General features: G+C 41.2%; 1 protein-coding gene across 2 annotated transcripts in view; it reads right to left on the bottom strand.

Moving 5' to 3' along the window:
* Positions 1-5,474, bottom strand: part of TIM50 (Haloacid dehalogenase-like hydrolase (HAD) superfamily protein) — a 69,259-nt gene extending 63,785 nt beyond the window's left edge. Inside the window, exon 1 of one of the 2 annotated variants that reach the window (XM_087663590.1) lies at positions 4,963-5,474. In XM_087663590.1, coding sequence (XP_087519716.1) covers positions 4,963-5,311 — 349 coding nt within the window. In that variant the 5' untranslated portion in view covers positions 5,312-5,474. The remainder of the gene's footprint in view (positions 1-4,962) is intronic. The other variant, XM_087663591.1, reaches the window with a different exon arrangement.
* Between the last annotated feature and the right edge of the window lie 7,013 nt (positions 5,475-12,487).

Below are 12,487 nucleotides of genomic sequence, written 5' to 3'. Positions count from 1 at the left end.
AGAGCCAAGGGTGGGCAACAATTGTCATCTCTCAATGGAGCGTACTGTGGAACCAAAGTAATAGAGGGTGTCGAACAATCAAAGAAGACTTGCTTGATGGTTCCAACTACTCGCTTTGGTTGTGTAAAGTGTAGTGTATCTTTCCTCTTTATGGATCGTGCAGCCCTATGGGATCAGCTCAACTCTAGAGCTCGATCTTTCCTCTTTATAAGCTTATAGGATTCTATCCTAGTGCAAGTGTGCAGATTGTGGAAAGCAACAAAAGTGTGAACAAAGCTTGCTTCTTTGTATCATCAAAGGACGTTTGCCCACCAGATTACTCTCAAGAAGAAATTACATATGCTTGTTATTAATGATTCTCCTTCCATGAAGAATCATATCAACATGTTGGAGGACACGAGGGATAAGCTTGCGTCCCTTGGCAAGATGATCTCTTCAAAGGATATGACTATGAACCTTTTTACTCAACTGCCATCTCCCTGATTTAATGTCTTCTACACCAACCTTCTACATCGAGGACCCATAAGAAGCTTCTATGGGAGGTGCTAGCCCCACTTGTTTTGGAGTATGACAAGTGCACCAAAGAGGTAGCCAGTGGATCCACCTCCACCAAAGCTTTTGTTCGCGGTCAAAAGGGGAAAAGAAGAAGGAAGGGAAGTCAAAGACTAACTGACAGGAGAGTTCTTCAAGCTCTGACTCCCACTCGGAGAAGCTTAAATGCCCATATTGTGGAAAGGGGACACATCCAAAGGAGAAATGTTGGAAGAAGTAGCCTCACTTTCATTCAAGAGCGAAGGATGGAGCCAAAATGTCCAAGTCGTCTACCTCTACTCCAGCGGTTATCCATGAGTCAATGTTTCTTCATATTGCCGATTTGGAGAAGCCTCCTTCAATGGTTGCCTTATCTTCTAAGAGGCCTTGGTTGGTTGATAGTGGAGCTTCTACTCATATAACTCCATGAGGTGATTTGTCGCAAGATCTACGCCCTTTTGAGGGTTTAATCACTATTAGTGACATTGTTTCAATGCCTATTAGTGGTGTTGGCACTTTGCCTTCATTTCCAGACTGCGCTTCGAGCTCCTTTTACAAGCCCTTTCTATTCCGGACTTAGGCTTTCCACTCCTCTCAGTTTATGGTCTTACTAAGCTTGGTACCCAAGTTGTCTTCACTGAGCAAGCCATTTATATTGAGGATTCTTCCACAAGGGCTGTTATCGCGACAAGTTGGTCCAAGAGTGAGCTTCACAGGCTTCATTTCTCTTCTCTTATGCAAGGTCCTCCAAGGTAATTATCTATTGCTACACCCATTTCCCACTTGTGCACCATCTTTTCCACAAGTTCCTTCCCATCCCCCACCCACTCCTCCGGTGGTTCCCTTGTAACCCCCCATCCCTTTCAGAGGCGGACGATCTCGGTGATGCAGCTATAGATTTCTTGGCCCCTAGTGTTTCAGAGGGGGTTTCCCAAGATCATGAAGAGCTTCTTCATCGACAGACTTCTCCACATTGGCATTCCTCTTACCACCCCAATATCCGTTTTCTCCTTGGTCTTCCGCCACATCCAAGATTTGAGAGGGGGTGTTGCAATCATGATTATCATGCCTGGTCATCTCTTGCTTGTGAGCCGCATTCTGAATCAGACAAGGACTTTTGGAGCTCTAATAGGTCTATCATGTGTTTTGATGGGGAAGGCTACTCATTCTAAAGTGGCTATATGGGTGCATTTCTTTTGTTTGACAAGTTCCAATGTGTTTTCCATGAGCAATTTCAACATTTCCCAAGTTGTCCACACTTGCCAGACATTGTCCTTGCTAGTTGGATTTTTTGGTGGCCATCTAGCATTTTCTAGGCATTTATTATGCCATGACCAGCATTAAATGCTGGTTGGCCAGCATTTATGGCATTTTCAGATTTCAATCAGCCAATTTAGGGGTTTTGTGGCTATTTACAGCCATTCCCCTCTTGGCAATCATACAGATCATCAACTTCCTTCTTCCCTAGAAAGTGCACACTCCGACTCCGTCATCCTCCTCTGTCTCTAATGCTAACGTCATCATCAGCCTGATCTAGAGCGCTCACTGACACTATGGGCTCCGTGCAATGACTGGTCAATCTCCCTCTTGTATTCAGCATTTGTTCCTTATTCAAGGTAGGTTTCTTTTCTTCTTTTCTTGCAAATTGTCTCTCACTCTTCCTCTATGATACGATGTGCAGAAATGAAAACGTGGAACCAGGTAAAACCAAAATCACTAAGAGTCGATTCCACACACAAAGACAACTAACGATCCTCAGAATAGTGGCGCCAGTCCCGTTTCTCCTCCCAACCTTGCCTAGATAGTTGCTAGCAACTCTCATCGTGATCCGACTGCCAGCCGTCAACCTTTAGTGAGTCCTACTATTCTTGGACTCTAGTTCATTCTAGGCTCCCCTAAACCCCGTTCGGGTGCCCAAGGCCCCCAGACGATCGTCCCTCGCGCCTGTTTCCCGTAATTTACCTTATTAATGTAGCACTGTATGTTCAAGTTCCTTCTTCTGTTGCGTACTCTCGCAGATCTTAGCAGGATGACATGGGCTTATTTTTTGCAATTGAAGTCAAAGGCGTTCTCCCACTTCAACGATTGGTTGCTCTTTGAGGAGAACCAATTAGGCAAGAAACTAAAGACATTACAATTAGATAAGGGTGGGGAATTTGTTTCTAATGAGCTTGCTAGGTTTTATGCAAATCGTGGTATCCATCTGGAGTTTGCAAACACAAACCCACCTCAAGAGAATGGCATATTAGAGTGGAAGAACCAAAGTGTGATTGAGATGGCTTACACCATGATGGAGCATCGACAGACGCCTCCGTGTCTTTGGACCAAGGCTGTGGCTACTGCAGTTCACATCCTAAATCAATCCCCCCACTTCGGCAATTGTTGATATGACACCCTATGAGGCATATTTTGGGTCTAAGCCCAATGTTTCTTATTTTAGGGTTTTTAGGTGACACCTATGTCCACATTCCAAAGACAACATGATAAATTTGAAGTAGCTTCCCAAAGACAATTATTTGTGGGCTATAGCTTGCAATCCCAAGGTTACCATTTGTATAATCCCATTAAACAAGATGTCTACACGAGTCAAGATGTTCCGTTCGTGGAAGTTCTAGCCTCAAATGGGGGTGAGGATCACCCCATGCTTGGAGATCCAAGAGATAGTTGGGCACCAGCGACAGTACCTTTGGAGCCTGCACCTCGTGCCAGAGACTTCAGCAAATGGTGTATGTAGAGGAGGAATCATGCCTCCTCATTTGGCACAATACACTCTCCGTGATTCAAGGATTGAGGGAATCCCTGAGGAGTGGCAACCGCAAGATGGACCATGGTGATCTCAGAGGAACCAAGCACATCCTACCAAGCTTGTTTGTACTAACTATTGTTTGATGAGTGAAGGAGGCTTCGTAGTCACAAAGATGTGTGGTAGAGAGTGAATTCTCACCAATGAATCTAGAAATTTTCCAACTAGATCCATTCTAAGAGAGGGAGAGCTTTATTTGAGTGACTATCAAGGGAGGCCTCTACACCAAGGCAATATCTCAACACACATGAAAAAATTCAATAACTTCCTAAGCCAAGAGTGATTGAAGGAAACACCAATCAAACTCTTTAGGCTTTGAAGTTTTGTTCACAAGACAAAATTGCACCCTTTAGGATGCGAGGGATGTGTTCAAGAGAAGCAAATGCTACATTTTGATGCAGCACAGAAGTGAGGAGAGATTCTAGTGCAGGCCATAGGAGCTAACATCAGCTAGAAGGCTGTTGTTCAATCACCACCAGCAGCTTGGACACATGAGGCTGATAATGGACAGCTGGAACATCTGTTTTAGGAACCAAGACATCAACATGCAGCAGCAAATAAGGTCACCAAGGCTGATGGAAATTTAAGGAGATGATGACGTTGGACACAATGATGGTTGGTGTGAGATAAAAAGTGGCTGTCCCCCCTCTGCCAAACTCTAAATAAAAGGAATAAAGTTAATTTCCTTTTTGGGGTTGTACGAGAGCCAAATAAGTTGACCAATAATTAAGGAAGTTTTCATTGGTTAATACAGAGGAGGCATAGTCAACTCAACTTCTAAAGGCAGCGATCATACTATGAAGATGATACATAGTCCATAAGAGTAAAACAGAACTCATGCAAGCCTTTGCGTTTCAAGCAAACCATTGTAGAATGGGAGATATTGATCATAAAATATGTTAAGGCCAAGTTGCACATAAGACATGAGGTAACCTCACAATGTGATCCATCTGAAAGCACTGGTACCATCACCACCAAGCTCATAGCAATATCATGTTCGTTTGTGACTCGATACAAAGCTTGGCCATAACCTTAAGATTTAACAAAGCACATCCAATACAAAATGGGAGATTCTACTCTGATAAAGTGTTTTCTAGCTAATAAAACTGCCAATTTCTTAATCGTTACTTCCTACCAAACTTGCATCTACAAAGCCTAAATACAATCTTCATTAGTCCACAAAATTGAGTTTCTCATTCAATAGCTCTCTCATGCTTATGAGGAACATAGGACAACCAGTAAACTTCAAGTAATGCTTATAAAATTTCTTGTATGGGACATTGAGTGATAAACTCCACTTCCAGTCAGGGCATCATTTCTCAATCATTCTTGTAGAGCCTATGTTCACCAAACCCCCTAAAGTTTTGAAGCAACACATCTCCTCCTTGGACAATCTCTTCTTCACGTGCATCAGGGATCCTTGTGCGCTTGGTCAGCAAAAACCATACCCTATCCACAATCCACCTTGTAATGAACTTACGCTTTAACCATGTTAACACAAGCAAATATAATTTCTATGGCTATGCACGCATAAAATGACGCTTCAAACAAATACAGCTAGTAGCTCCGAAGATTCTTTGAACCAATGAAAATCAACAAAAACGCTAATCAAGTTGGCGGACTCCTACCATAAGTGGCATATACTGCTCCTACTGTTCCAACAAGAATTGCTCCCTTCAAGACAATCTTAAAGGCTGTCCATAAACCCTTGAGATTCTTCTCAGATCCTTCAAAGGCGTCGGCGGCAGCCCCCATGCTGGGGTCTCCAGCGGGCTGTGCTGCCTCTTCGCCCTGTGAATGTTGGCCATGCTGTCCGGATGCCGTTTCATTTTCAGGCGGGGAGGATGATGAGCTGATCGTGTTCAATGGCGCCTGGACCGAGCTTTGCTGCGTGGTTGCACATAGGCGCCGCACAGTGGTAAGGTTAGAGACAAATGCAACAGGAACGCGAAGTTGTAGCAGCGAGCGGGACCTCATGCCTCTCTCCCTCGCTCTCTCGACGTCTCGCTCGCTCGCTAACTTCTGTGCCTCCTGGCACGTTTTCTTACTTCAAGCATTGAGGACTGTCACTTACACAAAGCCTTTAGGGAAAGACAGTGCATACTACATCACACACACGCACATTCCCGTACCTTAAATTTTCAGGTCAAGGGTTTAACGAGAATATTGTTGTTTTGTGGAGCTTCTCCCTAATGTGCCAGCTTCCAAGCAGCCCAATACACAAGTTCAAATGATGTACTAGAGACCTCCATTGACCACGTTCTCTAGTAGCCAAGTGAATTGATTTATGTACAATCCACGACTAACCATTGAGCCCAAATTGGTTAGCTCTATGTGTGTGTGTGTGTGTGTGTGTGTGTGTGTGTGTGTGTGTGTGTGTGTTTAGATGGGTACATGAGTTCAAACCTTCGATACATCCTTGAGGTATCTTTCAAAATTCAAGTCTTCTCTAAAAAGAAAATAATGAACCAATTGCAAGATTGTGTGCTATTGGGAGGGGTATCCCTCACATAAAAGAGTAATTTGTAGTTAGCTTTGTTTTATGTGTGTTGTTGGTAGCATTATTCTTTCTACTAGTTAATTCATTGAATTACCAAACATTAAAGAGTTTATTAGAGTAGCTTTATCTTTCTATGTGTTGTCAATCGTGATGCTTTTTCTACTAATTAAGTTGTGGAAGCATAAGTGCTATATAAAAATCATTTGGTTTACACATGAAATTGTGCAGTCCTTCTTTCCATAGAAAGAGTAAAATTATGCACAACATGTAGATATTAATGAATTAAGTAGTAGAAAGAGTCATGATACCCATAGCATACATAACAACAAAACTATGAATTAACTAGTAGAAAGAGCAATGTCATTAACAATATGTAGGAAGACAAAGTTGTAATGTCCTAGACTTGTCACCCAAGGGCATGCAAAAGAGGGACCAAAGGTAAGAATAATATTTATAATCATATTAAGTCTAAAAGCTTAGAAAAGCTTTTTTTATGCTCTCACAAATTGAACTGCAATTTGAGTTCAATGATAACAGCTGTGAATATTATGGCTATGTAATAGCCTTTAGCAAAATATATTAAGGTTGATCATTTTGTTTTCTAAAATCGCAGCATAGAGAGAGATAGAGAGAGGGGGGAAAGAGAGAGGAATGAAGAATAGAGGGAGAGAGAGAGAGAGAGAGAGAGAGAGAGAGAGAGAGAGAGACTAGAGAATAAGGAAGGGAGGAGGTTAAAGGCAAGAAGATCTCGAGGATGAAAGAAAACTTGGTATCCTTCTCGGTGGTTTGCACTAGAGACGAAGCTCAAAGACTCAAGATTTGTGGGTAGTATTGAGAAGCTCAAAGAGACACGAGACAAGAGACAGCTCCACGTTGTCATGTCACTCCAACTACTACATGAAACCCATGAATTGCAATGGATTCCTAGGTGCTTTGTTAGTTCTCTTTCCCACTCTTGATTTTTACTTCTTTTTAGTTGGTCACAATGGGCTCCGTATTATTAAGATGAGGCAAAGATACTAGCTTTAAACTCATCAATCCCTAAATTGAAATACACTTGCATAGAAGTGATGAGGTGATTGCTCATCAAAAGGGAAGGTCATCCATAACTTTATCATACTAGAAGAAGATGGGAGTTGTCCGTGGATTTTCCTTCCATGAGAGCAATCCCCTTGTAGTCTTATGTTATATTAATAGAAGTTATTTGGTCATGTTGTAAAAGAATATGCATAACACATGACTAGATTATCTTGAAGGGCTATAATCAATTTGGTACTATGTGTGCTTATCAATTGTAGCAAACTCATCTGCTTAGGAAGACACTACAAGATAAGTCATCTTGGTCTCTTTCCCTAGCTCTACATGAACTCATGTATTATAAACAAAAGAATGGCTCTAAAAGTTAGACTAAGCTAGAAACTAAGATGCATGGTTATTTTCAAATGGGAAGTGAGTATCAAAAATTGCCTAGGGCCAAACATTAATATGAATTTGTATTTGAACAATTGTTAAATGTTGACAATGGGCTATGTGTTCATTTCTAAGAATGTTGTATTCCTTGAAAGGAAGTGTTGTAAATTGTGTCGTTTCTTATGGGACAGTTTCTTATGGGATATTCAAAGGAAATTCTTTTGGTATCAATAAACATGTTTTAAGATACATTTTGTTGTGTGAAAAATATATGGTTTCTTTAGTAAAAATAGATTGTTTACCTTGCTTTTGATTTAAGTTGCTCTAAGGGGAAAATTTTACTCATTCCGAGGGTTCGTTGGATGAGGGTTTGATACACAAGTGGATCACGTCTATAATTACACCATATATAAAGAGATGTTGATAAAGGCAAGAGACCTAGATGGGCATTGCTCGATACATGAACTGAAGGTCAAGCAATGAGAAGACCACCATGTAATGTTGGTTCACTCATAAAATAGCATACGGTTCAAGGATGAATGCCCCATGTTGTTGGACCTAAGATGGAGATGGAAAACCTCTATGGCCAAACATCTTTGGATGTTGGAAGGCCCTATTCTAGATAAAGTGTGGATTATGGATTCTATCCATGGGACTTGGACATGGGTATTTGGGTGCTTTAGGTGCAAGACTTAATGTAAGGGGATGGAATGCTAAAATAGCATTGCACCTTGGAGAAGGTGTGGATGAATACATTGTTTCTATTATTTTTTGAAGATTATTTGATATTGTATTTGTGTTTGTGCCTAAATAACACACAAAGTTATTGAACAAATTGAAAAAGCACAAAGTTTTGTAACTCTTTTATACCTCTCATATATATAATTTGTCAGTATTGCCCTTTAGGGATAATGTAGTTGTGTACTAGTCTGACCCTATGTGTGTGTGTGTTGTTGGGAGTAAAGGCACCTGCACCTAGCTACTTGTGTATTAGTTGCACTGACTGTACCCACATATCCACATACCTGTGTACTATAGGTGGTGGGCGCCCATCACTGTCACTTCATTCTTTATTCTTTTAGGGACATTTGAATAAAGAGAAGGCCGGTCACACATTGTGATTGTTGGAGTTCCCACATCTTGTGTGTGTGTCTCTCTCTCTTGCTCTTACTCCTTTTACCATAGCTCTTGCTTCTACTCCGTGCTTTCACTTCAAGACTCACTCCCTTCAATTGGCATCAGAGCAATTACACCACCATTGAGGAGTTCAACTTGCAACTTGTGAAGAAAAGCTTCAACTCATAGTTTCAATGGTAGCCATGGATTCTTCACCTTGAGGTATGATTTAGTACTCTTCTTCTTCTTAGTGATAGGAAACGTGTTGAGGCTTGCTTCAAGCCTTCCCCTCGCCCCAATCATCATTGCTTTGGGCTCCCTTGTGGGCAACAGTAGCTCTAGCAAGAGAGGTTGTAGACAACGTGTTTGCGCCTGCTATCCCTACCCCTCTTCCTGCCTCGTCTGGCACTTCTCCTACCTCCTATTTGGCTTCTACTCCTTAGCTTTATGTACAAAGTTGATGCTTAGTGGGCTGGTCTGATATTCCTCTTGGGCCGGCACCTATTTCTAGCATGATGTTGTCAACAATGTATGCATCTTGGCTGGTTATGTATTGAGCTTCTGTTACATTGCTCAGACCATTGTCCCTTTGGTTGGTCTCTTTTGTTACCCATGAGACCCACTCTATGCATGATGGTTATGCCTATGGGATGTATCTCAGTTTGACACACTAATCCTTTGACGCTTCTCAGTGCCAATCACATATTTACTCATTACTAGTTGGAGCTATTCCTTGGAAGTTGGAGTTTGCCTTATATCAATGATTGCCCATCTTTGGCATTGATTTCTTACTGTTATACTTTCAACTTGATGTATTTCCAGTTTACTACATTGTTTATGTGAGTAGTCACCTTCAATTAACAGTTCTTTGCATTGAGTTTGTAGACATTTCATTACTTGGTTGGTACCTCTTGTCTTCACCTTGATTTGGCAGTGTTTAAGGGTGTTTGCAGTAATTACAAGCCTTCTTTGATAGTTTTGCACTTGTTTGTCTTCATTGTGGCTGGTAGCTCGAGTGATAGTACTATCTTTAATATTCACAAGTTGGATGGCACCAACTACAGCTATTGGAAGGCCCAAATCTGGCAAGTTTTAGTGCAGAAAATGTAGGTGCCTTTGAAACATAAGGGTGTCAAGCCTAAACTTATTGATGTAGAGGATTGGGCTGAAGTAGATGAGCTATGTAATTCCATTATCATATTATCCCTCTCTAAGAGAGTATTCTATAATGGTGTCTCTGATGGGAAATCTGCATGGGAATTATGGAAAAAGATTGGCAATGTCTATGACAAGCAAAGCCCTGGTTCTCAAATGTATTGGCAGAAGCAACTCATGGACCTTTACATGAAAGAGGGCACTTCTATGTCAACTCACTTAAATGAGTTTAATTCCATTATTAGTCATGTGTTTTCATAGGATATTGAATTCAATGGCAGTCTTCTTCCCTTGTTCCTCTCAGTTACATTGCCTGAATCATGAGATACCTTTCGTACTATTATGTGTGCCAACATACCTACTAATGGATTATAATTTGCAAGATGTAGAGATGTAGAGGGTGCATTTTTTACTGAAGAGGTTGACAAACAGAATGTTGATGCTTTCCACACCTCTCATGATAGTTAGAGGAAATAATGGTAGGAGCATTAATGATTGTTGTAGGAGAGACTCTTAGCAATCTCGCTCTCAGTTACATGGGTAGTCTCACAGCAAGTCCCATACCCATAAGTCCTCATTGACTTGTCATTACTATGGAAAAGCAATGCATATTTAGCCATAGTGCCATAAGATGTGCAAGGACAAGTACAAAGAAAAGGGCTAGGGTAAAGTACAGAACAAAGATGATGATTGCAGCATTGTCCCTAGTAAGTCCAATGTTAAGATTGAAGAGATTAATGTTATACATATTGATTCTGATGATGATTTCATACTTGTAGCTTCTTCTCTTGATACTCCACAGCTAACGGATGCTTTGTCATGGTATAGACAGTGTTGAATGTTAGATTCAGGGGATTCCTTTCATGTGACCTCTCATAGAGAGTGGTTTCACTTCTATCATAGTTTGATTGGATCTATCTGTTTGGATAATGACCTGGCATTGGAGATAGTTAGTATTGGTAATGTCCAGCTATAGTTTGATTTAGATTACATGTTTACTCTTCATAATGTACATCATGTATCAACTTTCATGAAGAGCCTTATGTTTGTTGGCACTTTGGATTATGCAGATTATGTGGTTTCCTTTGGTGATTCCTTATGGAATATTACCTGTGGGAATTACACGTGGTGTAAGGTCCAATACTCTCTACCCCTTGCTTGTATCTGGGTCAATTAACCATATTTTAGCAATGGATGCAGTTCCATATGTATCTCTTTGGCATTGTTGCCTTGGGCACATGTCCTTGAAAGGAATCAAAATGCTCACCTGTTTGAAGTATCTTCTACCCCTTGACTATAAGTGCTTTGAGTCTTGTGATCATTGTTTATATAGTAGACAGACACGCAATATGCATAAAAAGTCTGGTATGACATGCATAGGTGAGCCATTGGCTCTTGTTCATTTTGATGTACATGTTTCCATGCCCTGCCAACCATTAGGTGGCACAAAGTATTTCATTGATGACTATATCATAAGGTTTAGGCATATCCTACTAAGCAGAAATCGGAAGTATTGGCCACATTTCAATAGTGGCTTGCTTTGGTTGAGAACCAATTTGGGTATAAGTTGAAATGCCTAAGGCCAGATAATGGAGCTGAGTATGTCTTTAAAGCCTTTGAGCAGTTTTGTGACAAGAGAGGTATTAAGCATCAATTGATCACCCCGTACACCCCATCCTAGAATGGTATGGTTGAGCGCATGAATAGGACAATTCAGGAGCAAGTTTGCAATATGCTTAGTCATGCACGCTTACCACAATATTTTTGGGCTAAGGCAGTTACTACTGCTGTACACTTGATAAATCGATCCCCATACTGCTCTCGACTATCAAGTTGCAGATGAGGTGTGATTTGGAAAATCTTCCTCATATGCTCATTTGTATGTCTTTGGTTGTGAGGCTTTCTGCCATGTACCCAAGGACAAGTGCAATAAGATGGATTCTAAGTCTAGGAAATGCATCTTCTTGGCTACGGAGATGTAGGTGTGATGGGCTATCGCATATGGTATCAGCAAGCTCGAAAGGTTATATGCAGCCATGATGTAACCATGAGAGGAGAAAATGCATAAGTAGCCTGAGCATGTCATCAAGGTACGCAGGGTGATCTTTCAGGAGGAGCCTCCTGCTAACTACTGTGTAGCCAACTAGATAGCCTACCACCATAGTAGTTGATGTCCCAATGGCCTAGGTCCCTAATGCTCCATATAGGATGTACAAGCCCCACAACCAGCTTTGAGGCTGTCCACTAGAGATAGATGACAACCTGTGTGGTTTGAGCCCTCTATGGATTATGTTATGGTGATAGATGCTGGTGAGTCTCTTAATTGGCAAACGTATTTTGCCATGCAAGTGGGTGTATAAGTTGGAAAGTACCCCTGGATGTCCCAAGTTGAAATATAAGGCCGAATTGGTTGCTAAGGGCTTCAAGCAAGAATACGGTGTGGACTTTGATGAAGTCTTTTCTCTTATTGTGAAGATGACTACCCTACACTTGGTACTGGCTTTGGTTGTTCAACTTGACTTGGATCTTTATCAAATGGATATCAAGACGACTTTTTTTCATGGGGATTTGCATGAGGAGATTTACATGAAGTAGCTTAAGGGCTTTGCAAAACATACCACGGAACACCTAGTGTGTAGATTGTGAAAGAGTCTTTATGGCCTTAAGCAAGCACCTAGGGAATGGTACCACAGGTTTGATGCATTTATGCATTCACAGGGATATTTCCACAGTGATATAGATTCATGTTTATACACAAAGAAGGCTCGTGATAGTAACCTTATGATTTTGATCCTCTATGCGGATGATATATAGGTTGCTAGGAGTGCTCATGATGAGTTGGAGACCTTGAAAGGTTAGCTTAAGAAGAGCTTTGAGATGAAGGACATGGGACATGCCTCACATATTATTGGGATGTGCATTATGTGTGATCTCTCTAAGGGGTTCCTCTACTTGTCACAGAAGTCACAGAA

This window comes from Lygodium microphyllum, chromosome 23 (assembly GCF_053477565.2).
Source record: "Lygodium microphyllum isolate KBCC chromosome 23, Lygodium_microphyllum_v1.1.10, whole genome shotgun sequence".
In the NCBI taxonomy this organism is placed as follows: Eukaryota; Viridiplantae; Streptophyta; class Polypodiopsida; order Schizaeales; family Lygodiaceae; genus Lygodium; species Lygodium microphyllum.
The sequence above is the reverse complement of the archived record's forward strand: the minus strand, read 5'-3'. Positions and strand labels throughout refer to the sequence as shown.